This window comes from Nerophis ophidion, linkage group LG04, assembly GCF_033978795.1.
Source record: "Nerophis ophidion isolate RoL-2023_Sa linkage group LG04, RoL_Noph_v1.0, whole genome shotgun sequence".
Lineage (NCBI taxonomy): Eukaryota > Metazoa > Chordata > Actinopteri > Syngnathiformes > Syngnathidae > Nerophis > Nerophis ophidion.
Window position 1 is genome coordinate 10,535,728 of NC_084614.1, and position 26,596 is coordinate 10,562,323.

The window sequence follows — 26,596 nt, forward strand, 5'->3', positions numbered from 1 at the left end:
TGATTACCAAATAGGGTTGCCATATTCAAAAAAGGTTTGGGAAAGAAACACTTGTACCTCATACTGTGTGACTGGTGTTATCCCTTTCTTGTCGAAACCACTGTAATTGAAGTCACAGCACTGGTGTTTTGATAGATTAGACTTATTGTTAGTGTTTTTGCTCATTGTGATGTTTGGCTGTAAATAAAATGACTGTACTTGATGTCATGTCAGTCGTACCTGCCTGTGTTTGAAAGCTGTATTTTGAAAAATGACCTCATCGTGGTTGCTTTATCACAAATAAACTCTAAACATTCTTTGATGGTCAGTGCTTTTATTAAATAAAACAAATCTAAAAAGAGAGACTTTTTTTCAACCAGAATTGTGGTCACATGAATAGTTTAATTTAATTGCACAAACTGATACAAGAATATCACAACAAGCAAATTCCACTGTTTTTGTTTTTCCAAAACACCGCTAAGTATTTAAAACCATTTATAAACCAAAAAAAAAAACTTTTGAATATTGAATATATTACTGTATAGAAAAAAGTACCTTATGACAACACTGCTATCCATTACATCTTTGTTATTTTTCACATGAGAAATATTTTAAGCAGTCAGACTTCGCTAAGCAATCTGACCAGTTTCCGCATGTGAGCATCGCAGGCTTTGACGGCCTCCTGAGCGTTCCTGACCTCTGAGGGCTGGGCGGATCTGACCGACACACACACCAGGACATCTCTGCTGCGATCATAGTTACCCACACAGCGATGAACTTGACCACGGATCAGACGAGGTAGTTCTTGCTCCTTTTGCACCAATGAACAAAAATAATTGTTACCTATTAGTCAAGGCATACAGAAATGACCACAATGTAATCCACCATATATATTTAGGATCATGGTATGCATTCCATACCAAAGTAGATGAAACATAGAAATTCAGGAAGTTTGGAATGTTTTTGTTTTGGTCACAACTGTCAGAAATGTATATATCTACAAACCCTGTTTCCATATGAGTTGGGAAATTGTGTTAGATGAAAATATAAACGGAATACAATGATTTGCAAATAATTTTCAACCCATATTCAGTTGAATATGCTACAAAGACAACGTATTTGATGTTCAAACTGATGAACAGTTGTTGTTTTTTTCAAATAATCATTAACTTTAGAATTTGATGCCAGCAACACATGACAAATAAGTTGGGAAAGGTTGCAAATAATACTGATAAAGTTGAGGAATTTTCATCAAACACTTATTTGGAACATCCCACAGGTGTGCAGGCTAATTGGGAACAGGTGGGTGCCATGATTGGGTATAAAAGCAGCTTCCGTGAAATGCTCAGTCATTCACAAACATGGATTGGGAAACGGTCACCACTTTGTGAACAAATGCGTGAGCAAATTGTCAAACAGTTTAAGAACATTTCTCAACTGGCTATTGCAAGAAATTTAGGAATTTCACCATCTACGGTACGTAATACCATCAAAAGGATCAGAGAATCTGGAGAAATCACTGCATGTAACCGATGATATAACGGACCTTCGTTTCCTCAGGCGGTACTGGATCAAAAAGCGACATCCGTGTGTAAAGTATATCACCACATGGGCTCAGGAACACTTTCACAGTATCATGTTAGACCCGCTCGATATCCATTGCTTTCGGGCCCCTAGAGGGGGGGTTGCCCACATATGCAGTCCTCTCCAAGGTTTCTCATAGTCATCATTGTCACCGACGTCCCACTGGGTGTGAGTTTTCCTTGCCCTTATGTGGCCCAATGATGTCGTAGTGGTTTGTGTTGTGGTTTGTGCAGCCCTTTGAGACACTAGTGATTTGGGGCTATATAAATAATCATTGATTGATTGAAAACCACTGTCAGTAACTACAGTTTGTCGCTACATCTGTAAGTGCAAGTTAAAACTACTATGCAAAGCCAAAGCCATTTATCAACGACGGCTTCTCTAGGCCCGAGCTCAGCTAAGATGGACTGATGCAAAGTGGAAAAGTGTTCTGTGGTCTGACGAGTCCACGATTCAAATTGTTTTTTAGAAACGGTGAACGTTGTGTCCTCCGGACCAAAGAGGAAAAGAACCATCAGGACTATTCTAGGTGCAAAGTTGAAAAGCCAGCATCTGTGATGGTATGAGGGTGCATTAGTGCCCAAGGCATGGGTAACTTACACATCTGTGAAGGCACCATTAATGCTGAAAGGTACGTACAGGTTTTGGAGCTACATATGTTGCCATCCAAGCAACGTTATCATGGACGCCCTTGCTTATTTCAGCAAGACAATGCCAAGTCACTTGTTACAACAGCGTGGCTTCGTGGTAAAAGAGTGCGGGTACTAGCCTGGCTTGCAACCTGTCCCCCATTGAAAATGTGTGGCGCATTATGAAGCCTAAAATACCACAACAGAGACCCCGGACTGTTGAACAACTTAACCTGTACATAAAACAAAAATGGGAAAGAATTCCACCTGAAAAGCTTCAAAAATGTGTCTCCTTAGTTCCTAAAGGTTTATTGAGTGTTGTTAAAAGAAAACGTGATGAAACAACACAGTGGTGAACATGCCCTTTCCCAACTAATCTGGCACGTTTTGCATCCATGAAATTCTAAGTTAGTTATTTACAACAACAAAAAAGTTTATGAGTTTGAACATCAAATATTTTGTCTTTGTAGTGCACTCAATTGAAAATGGGTTAAAAAGGATTTGCAAATCATTGTATTCCGTTTATATTTACATCTAACACAATTTCCCAACTCATATGGAAACGGGGTTTGTATATAGTTTACTTGTCAGTTGAGCTCTACTACTGAGAGAGAAAAAAAACCGATGACCCCCACAGTAGAAATACTGTAGTTGGAATCAAGTAAAATTTATCGAAAGGGGCAAGCAGTAGAAAATGGATGGATAGATCAGGTAGCGACTTTTCCTGGGAGTACCCCGCCTTCTCCCCGAATGCAGCTGAGATAAGCTTGAGCAACCCCTGCGACCCCGAAGGGGACAAGCGATAGAAAATGGATGAATGGATTATTGTTTGAGGGAAAAATGCATTAATTGGCTCCAACCAGTAGAGGCGCTATCTATTCAGTCTAAAATAGTTTGTGGTCTGAAGACTAAATCTAGCACAACTGCAGGCAGATTAATTTGATTTTTATTTCTGTTTGTCAAGTGGCTTACGAATCACACACGTTTAATGTTTAAAACTATTTTGAAAATATTTATTCTTAATAAGAAATTATGTATACAGGAAAAAACAAACTTAATATGTTCTGAAGAGCTCATTCCTAATCTAGACATATCAAAGGTGAATATATGTTTAACAATTAGTGTGGCCATCCATTTAGTCTATATATAGACAAACCTATGGACAATTCAAAGGGGCTGTTTGCAACTTGCTCAATAGATAAACCAAGAACACCGCCACCTATCTAAAGATACCTTTTGTGGTTTCACAAAACATATACATTTTTAAATGTCTATATTTCTCAAATTTACTATCCATCCATCCCATCCCTTTTCTACCGCTTATTCCCTTTCGGGGTCGCGGGGGGCGCTGGTGCCTATCTCAGCTACAACGGGCGGAAGGCGGGGTACACCCTGGACAAGTCGCCACCTCATCGCAGGGCCAACACAGATAGACAGACAACATTCACACTCACATTCACACACTAGGGCCAATTTAGTGTCGCCAATCAACCTATCCCCAGGTGCATGTCTTTGGAAGTGGGAGGAAGCCGGAGTACCCGGAGGGAAGCCACGCATTCACGGGGAGAACACGCAAACTCCACACAGAAAGATCCCGAGCCTGGATTTGAACCCAGGACTGCAGGACCTTCGTATTGTGAGGCAGACGCACTAACCCCTCTGCCACCGTGAAGCCCTCAAAATTACTAATGATATTAAAAGTCAGCCTGAGGAATTTGTCTGGCGTTCAGGCTTTCTCGACCACACGTACACCCAGGAAGCACGTGCACATACACAAAAACAGCCCAAGAAAAGCAACTAACAATTTGCTGTCACATTGTTGTTACGATACACGAAAAACTTCAGTAGCTTGATTTGCAAATCCGGGCTAAACTAGCATTGGCTAACAACTAAGGATGTTGAATCCCTGAAAAAAAAAATAAGGGACACCTTGCAAAATGTTTGTTTCATCTGACCACAGAATTTACTCCAGAAGGTCTTATCTTTGTCCATGTGATGTCAGATGAAATGAAAATTTTAGCTGTTCGGCCACAATACCCAGCAATATGTTTGGAGGAGAAAAGGTGAGGCCTTTAATCCCAGGAACACCATCCTACAGTAAAGCATGGTGGTGGTAGTATTAGATTAGATAGTACTTTATTTATTCCTTCAGGAGAGTTCCTTCATTTCATCCTTTATTATGCTCTGAGTTTGTTTTGCTGCCAATGGAACTGGTCCTTTACAGAGACTAAATGGGAAAATGAAAAAGGAGGATTACCTCCAAATTCTTCAGGACAACTTATAATCATCAGCTCAGAGGTTGGGTCTTTGGCGCAGTTGGGTGTTCCAACAGGACAATACCCCAAACACATGTCAAACGTGGTAAAGGAATGGCTAAATCAGGCTAGAATTAAGGTTTTAGGATGGCCTTCCCAAAGACTTGACTTAAACGTGTGGACTATGCTAAAGAAAAAAAGTCCATGTCAGAAAACCAACAAATTTAGCTAACTGCATCAATTTTGTCAAGAGGAGTGGTCAAAAATTCAACCAAAAGCTTACCCGAAGCTTGTGGATGGCTACCAAAAGCGCCTTTTTGCAGTGAAACTTGCCAATGGACATGTAACCAAATACTAACATTGCTGTATGTATACTTTTGACACAGCAGATTTGGTCGCATTTTCAGTAGACCCATAATAAATTCATAAAAGAACCACACCTCATGAATGTTTTTTGTGACCAACAAGTATGTGCTCCAATCACTCTATCACAAAAAATAAAGTTACCATCATCAGCTGGACATACTATGTTCATGTTTAACAACTTAGATAGACAACTAGTATTTTGAGGACAAGACAATAACAGATTTGCAGATGATGTGGTCCTGATGGCTTCATCTGACCGGGATCTTCAGCTCTCACTGGATCGGTTCGCAGCCGAGTGTGAAACGACCGGAATGAGAATCAGCACCTCCAAGTCCGAGTCCATGGTTCTCGCCCGGAAAAGGGTGGAATACCATCTCCGGGTTGGGGAGGAGACCCTGCCCCAAGTGGAGGAGTTCAAGTACCTAGGAGTCTTGTTCACGAGTGGGGGAAGAGTGGATCGTGAGATCGACAGGCGGATCGGTGCGGCGTCTTCAGTAATGCGGACGTTGTACCGATCCATTGTGGTGAAGAAGGAGCTGAGCCGGAAGGCAAAGCTCTCAATTTACCGGTCGATCTACGTTCCCATCCTGACCTATGGTCATGAGCTTTGGGTCATGACAGAAAGCAAAAGCAAAACAAATTTCCAGATGGCAGAAAAGTCAAACTGCGATAAGTTTGACAGGTGAGCGATCAGACGTGCTTGCGTTGATTGGGTTAGCCTATCTGTCGTGAAGCTTTGGTCATTCGATGAAATCTATTGGCAGATTACAGATATTTTTTATTTGCATATCAATAAATATATGGGAAAAAGTGTGTCCCATGGCTCAATACAGAACGTGTACTTTCTCAATAGGGGACGATTCCGATTTTCAACAGACGGTATAAGACAGAAAGCGAATGCGTGTGTGTTACGTAAGTGTAGTTTACGCCATTAAGTTTAAAAAGCCGTAAGAATTATACCTTAAAACAGATTAGAAAGTTAGCACACTCCACACATCCGTGGAGAGGTTGCAAACAGCCTCTTTGAGGGTTTTCAATTAAACTTAAAATGCATATTCTTGCAATGTGGGAGGAAGTCAAAGTACTTAGACAGGACCCAAGCACGCACACACTTCACACAGATGCCGAAGCAAAGATATGAACCCGCGATTTACTGAGACCAACATGTTAACGAGAGGGCCACTGTGCAGCCGACTTGAATGCACGAAAAATTATAATTACTTTAAAATTTAGTTCAAGCTAAAAGCTCATCCCTATTATGCATATAAACAATTCTGAGGGAGAGAAATGACTATAACACTTTGCACTCCTGTGGGATATAACTATTAGTCCCCTAATAACACAAAAAAGACACAGTCACTTCTAAATGACTGAGTGTTTTTTGATGTATTTGCTCAGCTCACATTTTCATAGAAGATACATTGCACAACCTCCTTGTGGTCTCTCAACAGGAAGTTCTTGGATCCATGGCGACCAAAGGTGACAGCAGAGTCGAGAGTTGCTGAGAAAAGCACATACAGTAACGTTATTGTGCTTATAAAGTTGACAGCGGTGATTTACTCACCAAATATCTCAAAAAAGTATGTCACTTTGTCTTTGAATTGACTCCAGTGTCTCATGCCATCAATAACAGCTGTCAAAATCCTGAGTGAGTTGTCAAAAGGTGCTTTATTGGGACTATTTTCACACTAAAAAAAAAAGAAAACAGAAAATACATTGATTATATAAATGAAAATCTACTCATTGACTCTGACAATGTCTATTTTGCAGATGTAATTACCTTTTGACTTTGAGACTGAGGTTTGTTGGAGTTTATTTTCCCCACAAAGGTATGTGGTCCAAAACTGTTCGTAAAATTCCATTTGTTTAGTGGCTGTGTCGTCTGAGCAGCTAACCCACGAGGTGGCTGAACAGCAACAGGCAGAGGTCTGGACTGTGTGGAATTGGCTGTCCTTTGAGATGACTGGTGGCTCATCTGGGAGAACCCAGAATGAAGTCTCTGCTTGCTTGGTGCAGTGTCATTGATGGTGGAGGTTTGATATTGAATCTGTCTGGACATGGGATTGCTGGAAGGTCACCTATATGTGTTATTATTTCAGCCAACAAGGGTTGCGATCGTGACATTTTTCTGTTGTTTGTTGCTGTTAAGTGTTGGTCAGTCAGGTACAAGCAGTAACTACAACTCACCTATTACTTCCAAACTTGTATGGATGTGCTATGGGTGTGTACGATCTCATTCTTGGGACGGGTCTGTAACTGCCATGTTGTTGGGGCTGAGTAGATTGTGGCATGTCTTGTTTGTTCCACTTGCGACTTGGATGAGCATCAGAAGAGGAATTTGAAGCCTGGTAAGATCCATAGGAACCTGAAAAAACAATGTAAAACTGCGGCTGCCACAGATTGTCCTATTTGATCGGAATTATATCATGTGACTGAGCAGTCAGCTGGAAATACAGTTTAATACCATCTATAAGTCTCTTTGCTGACTTTTAAGAGGCTCTTGATTTTAGGGGTACTGTTTTTATCCACAGTACATTCAGTTTATAAATGGCATAAAGACACTATTGTAGTAAAGGTTAAACAAGCCTGAAAGTCTACTTCACCTGGTGTACAATGGGTTGCAGAGCTAGTACTTGGCATGGACTCACGATGAGAAAAAAACTCAGTCTCAGAGGGAGTAGATGTCAAAGGAATTCGATTTATTTTCTTGTGATTGAAAAGCGGCACTGAGAAACCACCTATTGGAAACAGAACAGACAACACATAAAAGTATAGGATCATTTGACAAATTAGAACAATGATATTGGCGCATAACATATAGGATTTAATGCATAACTATTTGAATAAATTCAAATAAGTTTTACTTATTGACGTCAAGTGTTTTACATGCATTAAGCCAGGAATTTTGTTAAATATATTCATAAAACAATTATATATTTAGTCTATCAATTAACTTTATTCACAAACCTGCTGGGTTTCTGCTTGACATATTCTCATTCCTTCTCATCATGGTTGTAAGATGCTAGTAGCAAATAAATTAATTGAATAAATTGAAAAATTACCGAACTAAAAAAAGCCTATTAGTTCAAATGTTTATTGCAGGCTACTATGTTAGCTGTGCTAACTGATCATTAGTATTAAACAGCTATGTCTAGAGACTAACGTCCAAAGACTAGGTTAACGCACAGACACCACCTGTGGAAAATAAAGCTGTTTGCTATTAACATACTAGGCAAGAGTAAAGTGACTTAAATCAACAAAAAAATAAAGGTTAAACACCCTGGTACCGAAAGCGCCACAGATGGCACTGTAGTGAGTCATATATGGTGCCTTCACGGTCAACACATACAATTGGATAAACGTTTACGTTAAGAGGACATCAGTATAAATGCCATGCTGGTACAATACAAAACGTGATACATAAGTGTTCTTTTTTAGTGGACATTCAATGATTTTGCCCCAGTTTACATTTTCCTGTCAATACTGCCACACCTGCGGTTAAAACATAGCTCCTGCCTTCAACTTCAAGTTTAGGTGCTTGAATTTGCGTAACAAAGCTAGGGCGTTTCCAGGACTTTCTGGAAGTTTCCACCCAACATTATATCCAATGCCAACGTCAACTGCGGATGTTCGCCATTCACAACTGGCAACCGACGCATCGTTGAGGGGGCGGCGCTAACTCCGCAGTAGTTTCTGGAAGGAACCTCATGCTTGCACCATGGAGAAAGTGAGTAGCCGACAAATATTGTCTTGTTCTGATTCAAAACTTGACACACATCGAGTAGTTTATTCTCTGATTTGCCTCAGCTTCGAGTCTTTTATGAATACCCATTCAGAGGCTAGCACGGCTATTTGATTCCACGAGCATATTGTATTCAGTCCGCTCAGTTAGCTTGATTGTCCACTGCATGCAAGATTAGCATCAACCCGCTAATAAGACGTTGGAGCTGCCAGGCTAACTCAGCTTTGATATATGTTTGAAGATGAGTTAGTAGATTTGTTTAAAACGTATGATTAATTCAATATTTGCTTATTTTGTCGTGTTAGTTGCTGCTTTATACTATAGCACAGCGTGCAATTGGTGATTGTCCACTGCAAGGTTAGATAACTGTCCAGCGTACCTTTTGATCATGACTCATCATCGTTGTCGTTATTATTCTTGAACCGTAAAATAATAGTTTTCTGAGCGTCTGGTCCTTGCATTGATTATATCTGACTATATCCACCACTGCTAACATGATCTCAGACTCTTCCAAACTAAGTTAGCATATCTCGGCTAACATGAGTGGTGCTTCCTTTATTAAGACTATGAATGACATGGTTATAGCCTCATTTAAAATGTACGTGTAAGGACTGCCAAGTAGAATTGTGGAAATAAATCTACTCCACACGTTGCAGGTTACAGTCTGCATGTTACTTTAGTTAGTCGGTGCTGTGAGGGGAAAGATCTTTTGAGATGCACACGGTGATGCTGTCATGACTCCGCTGGATTTCTTCTGTCGCTGACATAAATGTATGCCGATCGACACAATATTGCCTTGCATAGCCGTTTTATTTTGCGTTATGTAATCTATTTATTTATTTTTTAACAGCGCCTTAACTATAAGAACCGGTGTTCTGGAAACAATTTCTACCCATAAACATATGCTACCCAACGCTATTGAGCATGCGCATAAACGCTGAAGGTTTCCCCGAACAAAATAACCATAGCAATCAAGGGGAAAAAACAAGACAAACAAACGCTGTATTGTAGTTATAGAGCAGTGTTTCTCAACCTTTTCTCAGTGATGTACCCCCTGTGGACATTTTAATTCAAGTACCCCCTAATCTTGTTGGAGGTACCGAACCCCGGCAGTTTCAAATGCGCATTCACCGAACCCTTCCATAGTGAAAAATAAAATGTTTTTTCTTAATTTAATGATGTTACTATATTAAGGAAATACTCATAAAGATCCATCCATTTTCTACCGCTTATTCCCTTTTGGGGTCGCGGGGGGCGCTGGCACCTATCTCAGCTACAATAGGACGGGAGGTCGGGGTACACCCTGGACAAGTTGCCACCTCATCGCAGGGCCACTCATAAAGATATATGTTACAAACATAAAGTTACAGGAAAGTACACATGATCCCATGTTTACATCTCATTGTGCAACATGTTTTAGTGGGACCTAAATGCGATATCTGAAAGGGGTACAAATTATTTCCAACCCCACCTTGTACAGAGCTCATGGAAAACAATGTTGTTGTTTTTTGTCATTGTAAGTGTGCCAAAATACTTATGCCGGTATTAGGAAATAATCTCATGGAAATGATTGCTGTCATTTGATTATAATAATAAAACATTGAACTTGTTATTTAGTCAGGTTTGGACGGAGGCTTCGTTGATCCCCTGAGGCCGACTGACCGAACCCCTAGGGTTCGAACGAACCCAGGTTAAGAACCACTGCCCTAATCAGAGCAAAACATTTTTGGTTGAAAAAAGGAAGTAAAATACAGCACTATGTCATCAGTTTCTGATTCATTAAATTGCATAACAGTGCAAAGTATTGCTCATTTGTAGTGGTCTTTCTTGAACTATTTGGAAAAAATACGGGAAAAAAAACTAAAAACTTGTTGATAAATAAAAAAATTATTAAATTATAAATAAAGATTTCTACACATAGAAGTAATCGTCAACTTAAAGTGCCCTCTTTGGTGATTGTAATAGAGATCCATCTGGATTCATGAACTTAATTCTAAAAAATTTCTTCACAAAAAAAGAAATCTTTAACATCAATATTTATGGAACATGTCCACAAATAATCTAGCTGTCAACACTGAATATTGCATTGTTGCATTTCTTTTCTCAGTTTATGAACTTACATTCATATTTTGTTGAAGTATTGTTCAATAAATACTGCGATGAGGTGGCGACTTGTCCAGGGTGTAACCCGCCTTACGTCCGATTCTAGCTGAGATAGGCACCAGCGCCCCCCGAGACCCCAAAGGGAATAAGCGGTAGAAAATGGATGGATGGATGGATTATTCAATAGATATATTTATAAAAGATTTTTGAATTGTTGCTATTTTTAGAATATTAAAAAAAAAAAGTCTCACATACCCCTTGGCATACCTTCAAGTACCCCCAGGGGTACACTTACCCCCATTTGAGAACCACTGTTATAGAGCACTATTTTACATATCAGGAAACAACAAGTAGGAACTTAAGTGCAGGAATGTATAACTAAAATACATATTAGATGTACTACTATAAAATAATAATTTAGTCCAATCATGTTTCAATAATAATTACTGCATATCACTACAACTGACATAAGTTTAACAGACTAAATTAAATGTTACACAGACCATGTAACATCCTGACAGTAAACCTGCAAAAAGTGTTCTCAGGTTACTTTGTTTACATTTTCACACTTTGCACTATATTGTTACCCTTTACTAAGCAGTTCTAATATATGTCTTTATTTTTGCACCTTAGTTTGAAGAGGTTATTGTTAGGGTCAAATGCAGAGGATAATTTCACCACACCCTGTGTGTGTGCGTGTGTGCTTGTGTGCGTGTGCGCGTGTGTGTGTATGTGTGACAGTGTGACAATCATTGGTACTTTAACTTAAAAAAGTGATTATTTTGATTTTAGAATGTTTACACTGATTTTTTTCCATTGTTGTGTTGACATTTATTTTCGTTCTGCCTTGATAACTGAGGGGATCACAATCAGAGGAAGGTTGCATTTGATATACAAATGTTAACATTTAATATATTATTTTTCATCATAAAAAATGTCAATATCAACCAATGTATATTGTGATAATATTTTCAGCCATATCCCCAACCCCAGTATTAAGTATAACTAATTTATGGATTCTAAAATGTGTCAGTGCTAATTGTGACTCAAGCCATATTATAATCACTATTCAAGCCAATTTGTGTCGATATATACAAGTGTCGCATGTACCTTGTCCTGTGCATAATCCAAATAATACATTTTGCCAATAGCTACTGCACCAGTCTGACATGAGCAGCTGCCTGTTTCTTTCATAGCTTGTCATTGGCACCTGTGCAAATGTGTTACACAAATCAGGTTTACCAGGCATTGAAGAAAGTGTACGTTATCTCTAAAATTGCAGTTCTCAAACCTTTTTCACAAAGTATCACCATAGAAAAACTTGGCTTTCCAAGTACGTCCATAATGACCAACATTACAATACAGTACCGCAGTAGTAAAACAATGCAGAGGTTTTGTTTAGTAAGTATATTTGATATATTTGGTCACTGTAACTTTGCCCAAAATGCACAAATAGTAACAACAATGATACTCTACATACAGTACATATTTACACACTTTTTGGCATACCATTAAGATGGAGCCCAAGTACCACTAGTGGTACATGTAACACAGAAGATAATCACTGGTCTAAAATGTATTTTGGTATATATATTGCAGCCTCCTGCGATAAAGATATATATCACCATATATTTGCCATTGAAATGACATACAAAACAATAAAAACATTTCAAAATGAGTTACCAATGCCACAAAAGTTTGGCTGCTGATGTCTGCAGTAACATACTGCATCATTTCCGGTTGTATTATTTACTGTCAATAGCTGGCTACTTTCTGTTGTATCATGTTTCTATCTACATTTCTGTTAAAATGTTTGTAAATAGTAATAAAATTGACAAAAGTTTTTTTGATCATTAAAAAAATATCAATCTTACCGCTGTAGTATTGAATTTGTAAGGATACTACCTGTACTTGGTATCTTTTCCGTAAATATTTATATTAATCCGCCCAGCTCTCTTGACATTCAAGAGCTCTAGCTTAACAGTTAGCATTTCTTCCTACGATGTGTGGTGTAGAATGTTTAGCTATTCCTCATCACCCACTGATGATATTTTTAAATAAACTAAATTAATTTTCTGCCAACGAGGCCAGGATTACTGACTTAGAAGTTGCTTTGCACTGTAAAGAAACGTTAGCCGTTGGCTAGAATGCTACATTGCTTTGAAGATGCGTTCATTTGCTTGACGCTGTCAAGTTGGCAGGACACAGCTAGACATGTCCGTTACAACAATTAATCCTTTCATCAATTTTCTGCCGATTGTCCCTCTCGGGCTCGCAGCGGGGCTGGGGCCTATCACAGCTTCACTCGGGTGGAAGGCGGGGTCCCCCCCCCCCGAGAAGTCTCCCCTAATCGCAGGGCTAACACAGATAGACAAAATTCACGCTTTAGTTTTGTCAATCAACCTATCCGGAGGTGCATGTCATATATAATGATGATAGTTTTAAATGTTTTTCATTTACAGTATATCTACAAAACCCTCTATTCACAGTAGGGCTGGGCGATATATACGACATATCGCAGGTTTGTCTCTGTGCGATATAGAAAATGACTTAATCGTAATATTCGATTCTATGTTCTCACACCGTTGCTTTAAGCTGCGTGCATTACATTACTGACGTGTCTCACTCCTTCTCGTCTGTCCTTCTCACAGAGACGTAAAATAAGCCCGCTTTCTTGCATACGTCACATACTGTCGCGTATGTAGTGTCATATGCTCTCGCAGAGAGCTAACGTTAGCATGGCTAACGTTAGACGAGGCAGGTCGAGTTGCATCTAGCTGCGGGCATCACACAACAGGCGTTTCTCACTCCTCCTCGTCTCTCCTTCTGACAGATACGGAAAACAAGCCCGTCTTCTTACATACGTCACATACTCTCGCGAGTCTAGCGTCATAGCTCTTGCCGATCAGAGAGGTAGCAGCATGGCTAACATTAGCTGAGCCAGGTCGAGCGAGCGGAGCTTGTGACAATGCAAGAGAGAGATGGTGCGAAACTTATCACAAATGGAGGAAGAACAATAAATGTCCAACATAAAGAGCAGGGGGTCTATCATCTGGCGGTGGTTTGGCTCCAAGTGGGAAGATTTTCAGCAGACAACAGCAATATGCTGTTCAATGTATATACTATGATGATTATGTGTTATGACTGTATTATGCTGATAGTATATATTTGTACCATGAATTGATTAACGTGGACCCCGACTTAAACCAGTTGAAAAACCTATTCAGGTGTTACCATTTAGTGGTCAATTGTACGGAATATGTACTGTACTGTGCAATCTATTAATAAAAGTATCAATCAATCAATGCAAAGTATGCGGCAGAAGTGTTACTACAAAAAGGTAGCAACACTATTAATTTGTTCTTTCATTTAAAAAGTCACCCGTGAGAGAATGAAGAGTATTTAATAAATACAGTTTTGGTCAATTGACTTAGTTTTGATTTCCCTCTCTGCATGAAAGTTTAAAATGAGGATATATTAATGCAGTATGAAGAAGAATGTTTTAATGTAGACACATAGAATCATCATACTGCTGTGATTATATGCATCAAGTGTTCATTCAAGGCCAAGGCAAAATATCGTAACATATATCGTGTATCGCAATATGGCATAAAAATATCGCGATATTAAAAAAAGCCAATATCGCCCAGCTCTAATTCACAGTAATCATTGTGATATTTTAAAGATTGTTTCTTTCCTCATGTTTTAAAGGTTTCTGCATTAAAAGACCAGGGCAACAAAGCACTAAGTGCAGGGAATATCGACGAGGCAGTACGCTGTTACACTGAAGCCCTGACCCTCGATCCCAAAAATCATGTCTTGTTCAGTAACCGCTCGGCTGCCTATGCCAAAAAGGGCAATTACGAAAAGGCCTTGGAGGATGCTTGTGAGACCATCAAGATAAAACCAGACTGGGGAAAGGTGAGGTGGCTTGTCCTGTAATCCTTGTGACTATAAAAGCCATGCAGTAGTCTAATCTGATAGCCAATTCCCATTTTTATCAACAAGGGCTATTCCCGTAAAGCTGCAGCACAGGAATTCCTTGGTCGGCTTGAGGATGCCAAATCGACGTACCAAGAGGGACTTCGCAAAGAGCCGACCAATCAGCAGCTAAAGGAGGGTTTACAGAACATAGAGTCCCGGCTTGCAGGTAGGTCTTTTTATATCCGTACATAAAAGGGAACCATGGGGTAAAATTAGGCCCTTTTCCACCAAAACTTGGTTCCTGGGACTTCTGATTCCTGGATCTATAGGTTCATGTGTGGTTTGTGTTTTTTTCTCTCTGTTGTCAATGTATGTTGTTCGTTGTAATAGAAACACACAAGAGATATAAAATAAACAAATTGCCACACATTCTGATAGCAATCGAGTTTGAAAAATGAAGATTTAGGAACACCCCCAAACAGTGGTCAACCAATCAGCGTTTGACAGTACAGCCTGCCCCTGAAAAGGTTCTCGGTAGCTTTGAAAAGTCCAACCCAGCTAGGAGGAACTCCGAATGGTTCCTAAAGAACAAAATCTACCCGGCTAGTTTTTGTTCTAAACACAGGGGGATTTATATTTATCTAGGTAAGTGGGAAAGTTATGCGGTGGAAAAGGGTCTATTGACTGTTGGAAGAAGTAGTATATACACGATAAGAAGGCACTTTTATTTCATTGCATTTTAGTCATCAATGGCCATTACTGACTCAAGCTTTTTACACCAAGCAGTAGAGTTTGGTTATATTTGGTGCAATATTCATTATTTTGTGAACTAATCTGAGCTGTACTGCTCAGCAAAAATGTGACGGAAAGCAAGGGACATCTTTTCAGCTTGGCACTTTGTTCAGCTAATGACCATTTATGTTTTTCCTTCAGAGAAATCGATGAATCCTTTCGCCATGCCCAATTTGTATCAAAAACTGGAGACTGATTCTCGAACCCGAGAGCTCTTGGCAGATCCGAGCTACAGAGAACTCCTGGAGCAGCTCAGGAGCAACCCTTCAGCGCTTGGCACGTATGTGCTTTTGTTCTTGTTCTTCGTGTGTGTGTGTGTGTGTGTGGGTGCGCGTGTTTTTTATCTTGTTAGCTTAAGAAACTTGCCCAATTTACCACGTTAGTTTTTTCCTTACATACCTTATGGGGTAAAGAAAATACAGAAGACAGGGTTGTCATGATACCGGAATTTCAGTAGTCGATACTGAAGAATTTCCACGATTCTCGATACTCATTTGATACCACGATAATAAAATAAGTTGTAAGATTTCAAGTATATAAGGCAATCAATATTAATGTGAAAGAAAAGGGTAGTAAAAATTGTAAAAAATATTTAAAGACAAATAAATGTATTATTGGTATCAACATTTCAGACTTTTCTCATATTAATATTTGCTCTATTTTTAAATTATTGCTGTTTTTATTTTATTTCTACCATGTGCCACAGGCTAACAAAAAGAAAAAGAGCTGCGTTTAGAAAATGACACCCAGGCTACACTTTATATTTGACTAATTGGATGCGCCAAATTTACATTCCTCAATGGCTTCCATGAATAAGTAAGTAAATTAAGACTCACTGGCTTCTCTTTTTTTAAGGCGGAATGCCTTTTTCTTGACGCAGCTTGCCGATGAAAAAAGTGTTAGGTGGGTCGGCAACCATAACTATTAAAATAACCATTTTTTCACATTTTCCACTAAAGACAAATAGTCTGGAGCATAAAAAATAACATAAATGGATGGATGGCTGGATAAATTGAATTATAAAATAAACAGAAGGGTTGTGTCAGGTGTAACAGATGCCAGCGAGTGTGGCTGTGCGAGGTATGGTTGGTTAATCCACACTACCTAACATCTTTACAAGCCACGCTGCACAGCGGTTTTGACAAGCGATGGCTTTTTAGCACACTCGCTAGCACTGCCCGACGTAATTCTAAATTAGTGGGAATGTATGGTTGCCAGTTCGAGCCTAGCATGTGCTCTGATTTTAACAATTGGATATTTACGTTAGAAGCACAAAAATTAGAAAAGAAAAAAGTTATTTTTCTCATTGTCCAGTTAGATCTTCTGCGTAGTTGTTGTTGCAAAAGTTCAACATACCAATTGTGTTGCGTGATTTCACTGCAGGAACTTGTTGGTGTCCTCATCACTGCTGTCTGACGGAGCGGAACCATAGTATTGTCAGACCAGGCAGTAAACTCGCAAAACTGTGAAATCAATCAATCAATCAATGTTTACTTATACAGCCCTAAATCACTAGTGTCACTAAAATAATTTTGCTTGTTATATTCTATGTCCAGTAGATGATCTAGTAGAGCTAATTAAACATGAAAAAGCCTTTCCCTAGAGTAAACCCATTTGATAAAAAGCTTTAAAACTTCCCAAAGAGTGTTGTGTGCTATATTTGTACTTGCAGGAAGCTGCAGGATCCCAGAGTGATGACCACACTCTCTGTGCTGCTGGGACTAAACTTGTCTGGGATGGATGATGATGATGAACCCACACCTCCTACTCCTCCTCCTTCTAAGCCAAAAGAAAAGCAGCCTCCTCCTCCTTCAAACGAAGACCTCCCTGATAACAAGAAAAATGTAAGTTCAAAAAAGATTTAGCTCACATTTGAACAGTGTTTGGCCACGGATGAGTGTATAAATACCAGTGTTAATTCTCGGCAGGCTTTGAAAGCAAAAGAACTTGGGAATACTGCATATAAGAACAAGGACTTTGAGACGGCGCTGAAGCATTACGAAGAAGCAGTCCAACATGATCCTACCAACATGGCTTATATCTCTAACCAAGCCGGTTAATACCAGATTCTAACTTTGATTTGTTCGTCTTTTAGATTTTTGTGGAATATAGATTTGCCAATAATCTAGATCAGTTCACTCAGAATCCTGTCGTCTTTTGTATGTTCCCTTTAGCTGTTCACTTCGAGAAGGGTGATTTTGAAAAGTGCAGGGAACTCTGTGAGAAGGCTATTGAGGTTGGCAGAGAGAATCGTGAAGACTACAGACAAATTGCAAAGTGAGTTCTTGACTATTTGATTTTTTAGGGTTATTTTGTTGAGGAAAACATAAATCTCCTTTGCTATTCAGAGTTTTAGATATTAGCTTTTGCTTCATTGTTTTAAAAAGTGGGTGTTATTGCATTTTTTAAAAACAATGGGACAATAGTTAGGTGTGCAACGGTACAGTAACACACAATACAATCTGTACCTCACTTTTTTTTTTTTGGCCAACAGTTTTTGTTTCTGTTTCAGTACGTTGTTTGTATAAACACTTTTCCTCAACGTTATTTTTTTCTGCTTGTCATCAAAAAAATATATTCAGCAGTAAGTATCTGTGGGTAGTAAATACTATAAAACGTTACTGGACAACACTTTCAAATGGTAATTGCATACACTTGTGCTTCTCACAAGTGGTTTTGCAACGCCAAGAATTAACCCAAATTGTGTTTTTTTTTTAAATTTTTATAACGTCAATAGTTATTTAATGAAAATACTTAAAATTGCGGTTTGAATTTGATGTAGTCCAAAATAATGTGTGGAAACACAAAAAAGTTGAGCAATAATCATTTCAGTAACAAAAAGTGTTTATCCACAAACTAAAAAAGGATTTGAACAATTCTTCTCTGGAGTTGAATCATAGCAAAAATATACACAGAAATTGTGATTCAAAAATATTTTTTTCGCCCGATTACTTCATAGGTAGATTTACTCACCTAGTTTGGATCAATAGTTCAGTAACAAAGTCATTCAGTGCCTGAGTGTCCCAGTTAAGGGTACATTTTTTCGAATTTAATTTTCGCAACGCTACGTGAGCTGTCTGCAATGTTGAGACACTGTTTCTAGCAAGGTGCATTTGAATGAAGTCGGTCCTTCTTCAAAATGTTATCTTTAAACATTAATGCTAGTGCTGGCCATATTTCTTAATTGGTTTTCTCTTGTGCTCCCCTTACAACTATGTGAAATACACAACAATGAATGGATTTTACGTCGTGAGGGTTTTTCGCTACCTTAAACTGGAAGTCTGGCGTTTGCTCTAGCTTGCTCACGCACATACACACACGAACACAAACCGCGGTTCAGAATCCCTAATAATAGAGTATCGTTGCATCCTTAAAAATAGTGGGATGTCTGTTAAAGAACAATGGGAAAGGTGAAAAATTTAATTATGCTCTTAGGTGTGTTTAGACTTTCATAGAGTAATGATCTTTGACATAATAGGGTGCCTATTAATGTTTATCTTTTCTATTTAAAGGGCACTCGCCAGGATCGGTAACTCGTACTTCAAACAGGAGAAGTACAAAGAAGCTGTTCAGTATTTCAACAAGAGTTTAACAGAGCATCGCACTCCTGATGTCTTAAAAAAGTGTCAACAGGTGCATCACCTGCAACACAAACACACAACTCATCAGATCTAATTATTGTGGTTTACAGTAAATGCATGTCTGTCTCTACATTTGAAAATCCAACACATTTGCATTACAATTTGATGTTGTTGATAACTGAGGTGTTCACTGTTAGGGTTGTACCGATACAACTTTATAACCGATACAACTGATATTACTACTACTAGTATCCTATAGCCTACCATGTTTACCTTTTTGTAAATTCACTAAAATACAAAACAATTCCAACCGTATGTGTTTAAAGGAGCACATTTAACTGGATGTGCAGCTTTACACAAATAAACGCGCTGCAAGACTGGTTGTATCAGATCTTTTATCATAGATTTAGATGCAAGGAAATGATCCAATATTATTTTTATTTTTTTTTAATATTTGGTTTTCTGCTATTATCCGTACTATTTCCAAGATCAATATCGAATTGGACACTTATACAGTACGTACCACTGTATTTTTTCCTCATTCCTGTGAGAATATTGCATGTGACTGAAGTATTAAGGAGTAGGACTATTTAGGACAAGCTGCAGTTTACTCAAACAACCACCAGGTACCATCTGTGAGCAGATAATGCTGTATCATCTCTTTCAAACTTGTCAAGTCAGTAGTGCATTATTCCGGCATTATTCACTCACGCTTAAAGTGTAGGATGAGGCACATTTACAGTGGTTTCTACTGTAGTTTAACAGTTTTTAAAGATTCAACAACTTACTGTAATTTGAATTAAGACACATATTTTAGGTAATGGCAGGCATGTTTTTAACCTAATTTTACACGTGTGCTTGTCCAGTCCTCTGGAAGTGTGTACCATTAATTGATTAACGTGGACCCCGACTTAAACAAGTTGAAAAACGTATTCGTGTGTTAACATTTAGTGGTCAATTGTACGGAATATGTACTGAACTGTGCGATCTACTAATAATCATCCAATCAAACCAAATTGTGTGTTGATTCTTTAAATTCCAAGTCAATCTGACCAATTGGGTCGAATGTCTGTTTGAAAACAGCTTTGACATGTGTTGTATTTGTCAAAAAACAAATAATACAAATCACATGGTAGTTCTGCCAAATGTTTGCCCTTTTGCATGTACAATAAGGTCTTTATTATTTCCCATGACTGTATGTAAGAAACATTATTGTATACTTAACTCCTATCATCATTTTGACCGAATTTTGCAGGCAGAGAAGATTCTGAAAGAACAGGAGAAACAAGCTTACATAAATCCTGACCTGGCCCTGGAGGAGAAGAACAAGGGCAATGAGGCCTTCCAGAAAGGTCTGTGCAACAGTTTAAAGCTCTTGTTGCTTTCCATTCCAATTGTAATTCGACAGTTACCCTAACTCTTGTTTTTTCCTGTAGGAGACTACCCCTTAGCCATGAAACATTACAGTGAGGCTATTAAAAGAAACCCAAGTGATGCAAAACTCTTCAGTAACAGAGCTGCATGCTACACAAAGTTGTTGGAGTTTCAACTGGCCCTGAAGGTGCTGTTCAGCATTGACAAAGCACCAGTGTGTGATTTAATTACCGTAGTCACATTTAAATAACTTGTCTTTTTTTGTATGGTCAGGACTGTGAGGAGTGCATCAAGCTTGAACCCACTTTCAGTGAGTTGGACATTCCTTTCTATTTTAATTACTGAAACATGAAATGTGTTTCACATTGCAATTGAAGTTTAGTTCTTGTCACATTTAAGAGCTAATTTAAGAAAATGTGTCCACAGTTAAAGGGTACACACGCAAAGGAGCTGCTTTGGAGGCCATGAAAGATTTTTCCAAAGCTATGGACGTGTACCAGAAGGCTATGGAGCTTGATTCTTCCTCAAAGGTATCATAAAAAGCACCCAAACTAGGCAGTTGAGCCATGCCACGCATGCACGGTTACCTTGTGAAGTAGCATCGGTGGAAAAGAGGCTATTAATTCCAGATTTATTTCCTCATTTGCCGTGCCCCTTTTTTCACAGTTCTGCGCTTCACAACAAAACTCTGCTGACAATCTCTGAGACGATTGTTGTGGAGTTTTTCTTCTATTCAAACATATTGCTGACTACCCCATTTCCTGTTCTTTACACTAATGCAGAATCAAAATTAAAAAATACTTCTCACACTTCAACAGTAAACAGTAGTGTGACCCTAGTTTAATCTTTTATGTATGACTAAGCTGTTCCGACTCAGCTGTCGGATGGCTACATTTAAACAGTCCGAATTCCATTGGTGCTACGAAGTATTGATTTACTTAAAATCAAACGGTGCCATATTTCGATGCATTTATTGCTTGTGACGTAAAATTGGGTTGATCTGGCTTCAACAGTTGGCAGAAAAACTTGCAGTCAGACCGGACTCAGTCGGACTGCTACGAGCTAATGTTGCAATTTTTTATTCCAGCAAAGCCAGAATGCCTGATAGAAAACACTTCAGTCTTGTGTATTTAGAATATGCATAAGTCTCGAAAATTTAAAATTAAACTGTGATAATGCAGCGATAATAAAACAATCTCGTCTTACATTATACTTCCTCCAAACGGTCCGTTTGGAATTTACTCTTTTTGTGACGATTTAGCCATATGTGACGTCAGTTGATTTTTCATACATGGTAGACATTTACCCAAACATCCTTGCATGACTCGGCCAATTTAAATTGATGTAAAATCGACTGTGCAACATCATTTCAACAATGAAACCCAATGAAGGAAAATGCTATGTTTGTTCTAACCAGCGCAAGTCACTACACAAACTTTCAGCATCATTCAAAGTAAAAAGTGCCTTATATGTAACTGATGATTCGTGGCAGTGTGCCTTCCTTTGAGAAGTCGTGTGCAAAAATTATCCCTGATTCAACCACGGTCCTTCATTAAAAGATGAATTCGGGGGGGGGGTACCATACTTTTAATGGCAGGATTGGTGACTACTATTTATGACAATGGAGGAAACGATGAAACTGTAAAAGCCTCACGATCCACCGACAAAATAAAAAAAGATCTTCCTAAAACTACTTTTAATTGGACCAGTGCCGACTGTGTTCGGCACTGGACCCGTTCATATTATAATTAATACGAGTGTGTTCAGTTTTGTAATGAAGATGTCCAGTATTATTGTATTAAAGGCAGAACTGTAATCCACAAAGAGCATCCGGACGTAGCTGTGCTGTTGCTTCAGGTGTTGTAGAGCAAAGTGGAGATCCACAGTGACGGCATCCTCAGTGGATCCTTTTCGCCCAATATGCGAACTGGTAGGAGTCAAAATCTTGGGAGAGACAGTCCCTGATGTGCTGTAGAGACAGCCTCTCGAAGCACTTCATTATTTACCGGGGTGAGGCCCACCGGGCGGTAATCATTCAGGGTGGTGATGGGAGACTTCTTCGGCACTGTGATTTTTATTGCTGATTTCAGGCAGGACGGGATGACTGCCTGGGACAGGGAGAGATTGAAGATCCTGGTAAAGGTGGGGGTGAGCTGGTGGGCGCACGCTCTGAGCACCCTGCTAGGAACTCCGTCCGGGCCAGCAGCTTTCCTGGGGTCCACTGTCAGGAGCACCTGGGCGGCATGGCGTAGTGGGTAGAGCGGCCGTGCCAGAAACCTGAGGGTTGCAGGTTCGCTTCCCACCTATTGACATCCAAATCGCTGCTGTTGTGTCTTTGGGCAGGACACTTCACCCTTGCCCCCGGTGCCGCTCACACTGGTGAATGAATGATAAGTGGTGGTCGGAGGTAGGCGCAAACTGGCAGCCACGCTTCCGCCAGTCTACCCCAGGGCAGCTGTGGCTACAGATGTAGCTTACCACCACCAGGTGTGAATGAATGATGGGTTCCCACTTCTCTGTGAGCGCTTTGAGTATCTAACAATAGAAAAGCGCGATATAAATCTAATCCATTATTATTATTATTATTACCCCTCTGATATCATGCTCCTGTATAGTCAGTGGGGTGGTAGAAGAGCCTGGAGGAGGTGGGGGAAGGGCTGGAACAGATGAGTGCTGCAGTGGTGTCTTAAAGTGACCAAAGAAGCTATTTAGCTCCTCTGCTAGCGGATCTCAGGTCTGCTGTTGATACATCACAGCCTCGGAAGTTGGTGATGTGGTGTATGCCCCGCCACACCTCTCGTGAGTTGTTGCTCGACAGGTGGGACTCTATACTAATCCTGTGGTCCCCCTTATATTTTTTAATTCCTTTCTTCAGGCCAACCTGAGTAGCCCTGCCCAGAGCTCTGTCACCTAACCTGAAAGCAGCGTTGCGGGCCCTGAGAAGAGAGCGTACCTGACTGGTCATCCAGGGTTTCTGGTTAGGGAAAACCCGGATTATTTTATTGACAGTCACATTCTCAATTTAGAACTTGATATAGTCCAGTACAGTTCCTGTGTAAGTCTCCAGATCCTGGTGTTCAAATAAGTCCCAGTCTGTAAAGCTGAATCACTCCTGTAGGCCTGACAGAGGATTTTCAGGCCAGGTTGTAATTGTCTTTATGGTGGGTCTGACTTTGCGTCTGAGGGGGGAGTAGGCTGGAGACAGCAGGAGGGAAAGATGGTCTGACTGGCCGAGATGGGGGAGGGATTTGACTTTTAATGCGTGCTTGATAATGGTGTAAACATGATCCAAAGTGTTCTCTCCCCCAGTAGAACATTTTACTTGTTGGCCTTATTAAAAGTCCCCTGCGATAATGTAAACACCATCCGGGTGGACCCGCTGCTGTTTGTGTACGGTTTCAGCAGGAGAGAGAGCGCTGTGTTCACGTTGGCGTCGGGTGAGATGTAAACAGCCGATCACTACAGTTAGCTCTCTAGATCTTGTTAGACCTTGCCACCTCTAGACAATGTCATGTGTGATTTAGGTTACACCTGAATTGCTATGGTGACATCCAGTGGGCACATTTAGAACAGCAGTGTCTTTCATTGAAAAAAATGCAGCAAACTGATGCCACAGGCCGGATTTAACCTGTTTGTGGCCCTGATACGGCCCGTACATGGTTACATTCTTTGTTTAATATCAGTTTAAGGTGAAAGGTTCTCACCCCTGCTTAGTGCTTATTTACTAAGTGTAATAATGCCGTCAACAAAGATTGGACCAATCCTTGGCAACAGATTCAATCCTAACAAGTTGATAAAAAAAAAGTGATATGTGCAGAAGCAATGATTTTTATCTTCTGCCTACTCCACTCAGGAAGCCACAGAGGGCTTACAGCGCTGTATGGTCAGTCAGGCAACGAGGAACGACAGTCCAGAGGAAGTAAAGAAAAGAGCAATGGCCGATCCTGAGGTACAGCAGATTATGTCCGACCCGGCCATGCGCATGATCCTCGAGCAAATGCAGAAGGACCCCCAGGCGCTCAGCGAGTATGTTTCACAACTTTTGTGTCATTCCCTGTGTCTGCATTTGGAGATGACTAATTAAAAATAATCTTTTTTTGTTCTTCCCCTCAGCCACTTAAAAAACCCCGTTATTGCTAAGAAGATCCAGAAACTCTTGGATGTTGGACTCATAGCCATCCATTGATGTGACACAAAATCCAAGGCGTGAAGAAACACCCAAGAAAGGGGAACAAAATGCAAATCTCTAAATATTACATTGCTCTTTTTGTTGCCTTCAAAAATTATAGTGTTCATGTTTTCACTGAAACCTTGTGTTCTTTCTTTTCATTTTTCAAACGCTATTCACTTTAAGATTTACTGCATCAACTTCAAAAATTATAGTTCACTTTAAAGTTAATGTTTTCATGTGAACAAGCAATGAAGTTCCACAAACACAGCTGTCAATGTTGAACACAACTTGAGATTGTTTGTTTTCCCTCTGAATGGTTTGACTAAAAGCGATGCTTTTAAAGTTCATTGCCTCTTTCGCCTTTTTTAATTATCTCTGCACATGAGAGCAGATTCGATATTACTTTTGTACTCATCGAAATTTAAAGATATTTGATTTTTTTTCATGATTCCAATTTATACATTATTGTCAATTAAAAGTATCTCCCCCAGAAAGAAGAAAACCCTTACCCCCACTCTAGTATCATTTATCTATAAAGTTGTTGTACGTACACCTCTGCATAACATTCTATCATTAACATTAAAGAAAATGTAGGCACTCTGTTAGAGATTAGTTTGGCAAAATTGTAATCCAAAAGTCACATGAATTTCAATTAAAAACAACTGTGGAAGATAAATCACAAAGTAGATTTGTGTTAGCTTTACAAGATTCACATGCTCATGCTATACCTGCTAACCTGAGTAATGTGGTTTAAGCATAGTCGTAAGGCATATTTGCCAACCTTGAGACCTCATATTTCGGTAGGTGGGAGGCGTGGTTCAGAGGGGAGGAGTATATTTACAACTAGAATTCACCAAGTCAATATATATATATATATATATATATATATATATATACATACATACAGTAAAGAAAATAAGTATTTGATCACCCTGGTATTTTGCAAGTTCTCCCACTTAGAAATCATGGAGGGGTCTGAAATTTTTACGGTAGGTGCATGTCCACTGTATGAGAGATAACCTAAAAAAAAAAAAATCCAGAAATCACAATCTAAGATTTTTTAACAATTTATTTGTATGATGAAACTGAAAATAAGTATTTGAACACCAACATTAATATTTGGTAAAGTAGCCATTGTTTGCAATTACAGAGGTCAAATGTTTCCTGTAGTTCTTCAGCAGGTTTGCACAGATTGCAGGAGGGCTTTTGGCCCACTCCTCCACACAGATCTTCTCTAGGTCAGTCAGGTTTCTGGGCTGTCGCTGAGTAACAGACTTTCAGCTCCCTCCAAAGATTTTCAATTGGATTTAGGTCTGGAAACTGGCTAGGCCACTCTAGAACCTTGATATGGTTCTTACGAAGCCACATCTTGGTTTTCCTGGCTGTGTGCTTTGGGTCATTGTCATCTTGGAAGATCCAGCCACGACTCATCTTCAATGATCTGACTGAGGGAAGGAGGTTTTTGGCCAAAATCTCACAATACATGGCTGCAGTCATCCTCTCCTTAATACAGTACAGTCGTCCTATCCCATGAGCAGAAAAACATCCCCAAAGCATGATGCTACCACGCCCATGCTTCACAGTAGGGATGGTGTTCTTGGGATGGTACGCATCATTCTTCCTCCTCCAAACACGCATAGTGGAGTTATGACCAAAAAGGTCAATGTTGGTCTCATCTGTCCACAAAACTTTATCCCATGACTCCTCTGGATCATCCAAATGGTCATTGACAAACAAGGCCGGCCTTAACATGTGCTGGTTTAAGCAGGAGAACCGTCCGTGCCATGCATGATTTCAAACCATGATGTCTTAGTGTATTACCAACAGTGACCATGGAAACAGTGGTCCCAGCTCTTTTCAGCTCATTAACCAAGTACTGCCGTGTAGTCATGGGCTGATTCCTCACCTTTCTTAGCATCATTGAGACCCCACGAGGTGATATCTTGCATGGGGCTCCACTCCGATTGAGATTGACCGTCATGTTTAGCTTCTTCCATTTTATAATGATTGCTCCAACAGTAGACCATTTTTAACCAAGCTGCTTGGCAATTTTTCTGTAGCCCTTTCCATCCTTGTGGAGCTGTACAATTTTGTCT

At 39.6% G+C, this 26,596-nt stretch overlaps 2 protein-coding genes across 4 annotated transcripts; one reads left to right on the top strand and one right to left on the bottom strand.

Moving 5' to 3' along the window:
• Window positions 1-501: 501 nt before the first annotated feature.
• Window positions 502-8,458, bottom strand: LOC133550888 (spermatogenesis-associated protein 22-like). 3 transcript variants are annotated; one of them, XM_061897011.1, is made up of 7 exons: window positions 7,781-8,458; window positions 7,417-7,551; window positions 7,001-7,178; window positions 6,594-6,864; window positions 6,378-6,501; window positions 6,217-6,314; window positions 502-790 (listed from the first exon to the last, which is right to left on the bottom strand). In XM_061897011.1, exons 1-7 carry the CDS (start codon window positions 7,821-7,823, stop codon window positions 599-601), a joined length of 1,041 nt encoding a protein of 346 aa, XP_061752995.1. In that variant the 5' UTR covers window positions 7,824-8,458; the 3' UTR covers window positions 502-598. The 3 variants fall into 3 exon arrangements, with proteins under 3 accessions (XP_061752995.1, XP_061752996.1, XP_061752994.1); XM_061897012.1 differs by having other exon boundaries at window positions 6,244-6,314; window positions 6,594-6,879; XM_061897010.1 differs by having other exon boundaries at window positions 6,594-6,879.
• On the top strand, window positions 8,383-24,845 carry LOC133550887 (stress-induced-phosphoprotein 1-like). Its single transcript, XM_061897009.1, has 14 exons — window positions 8,383-8,540; window positions 14,370-14,579; window positions 14,667-14,808; window positions 15,516-15,654; window positions 17,047-17,218; window positions 17,303-17,429; window positions 17,549-17,651; window positions 18,887-19,007; window positions 20,211-20,307; window positions 20,392-20,516; window positions 20,603-20,639; window positions 20,756-20,859; window positions 24,183-24,355; window positions 24,443-24,845. Exons 1-14 carry the CDS (start codon window positions 8,532-8,534, stop codon window positions 24,513-24,515), a joined length of 1,632 nt encoding a protein of 543 aa, XP_061752993.1. The 5' UTR covers window positions 8,383-8,531; the 3' UTR covers window positions 24,516-24,845.
• The last annotated feature ends 1,751 nt before the right edge of the window (window positions 24,846-26,596 follow it).

Bases quoted from the DNA above. Each gene is read 5' to 3' on its own strand.
- LOC133550887 (XM_061897009.1), top strand. The intron at 19,008-20,210 runs GTGCATCACCTG...CGAATTTTGCAG, and splicing joins TCTTAAAAAAGTGTCAACAG to GCAGAGAAGATTCTGAAAGA. The intron at 20,308-20,391 runs GTCTGTGCAACA...TTTTTCCTGTAG, and splicing joins CAATGAGGCCTTCCAGAAAG to GAGACTACCCCTTAGCCATG.
- LOC133550888 (XM_061897010.1), bottom strand. From the start codon at position 7,823: ATGATGAGAAGGAATGAGAATATGTCAAGCAGAAACCCAGCAG. The intron at 7,552-7,780 runs GTTTGTGAATAA...TGTTTCCAATAG, and splicing joins GTCAAGCAGAAACCCAGCAG to GTGGTTTCTCAGTGCCGCTT. The intron at 6,315-6,377 runs GTGAGTAAATCA...TGCTTTTCTCAG, and splicing joins ATACTTTTTTGAGATATTTG to CAACTCTCGACTCTGCTGTC.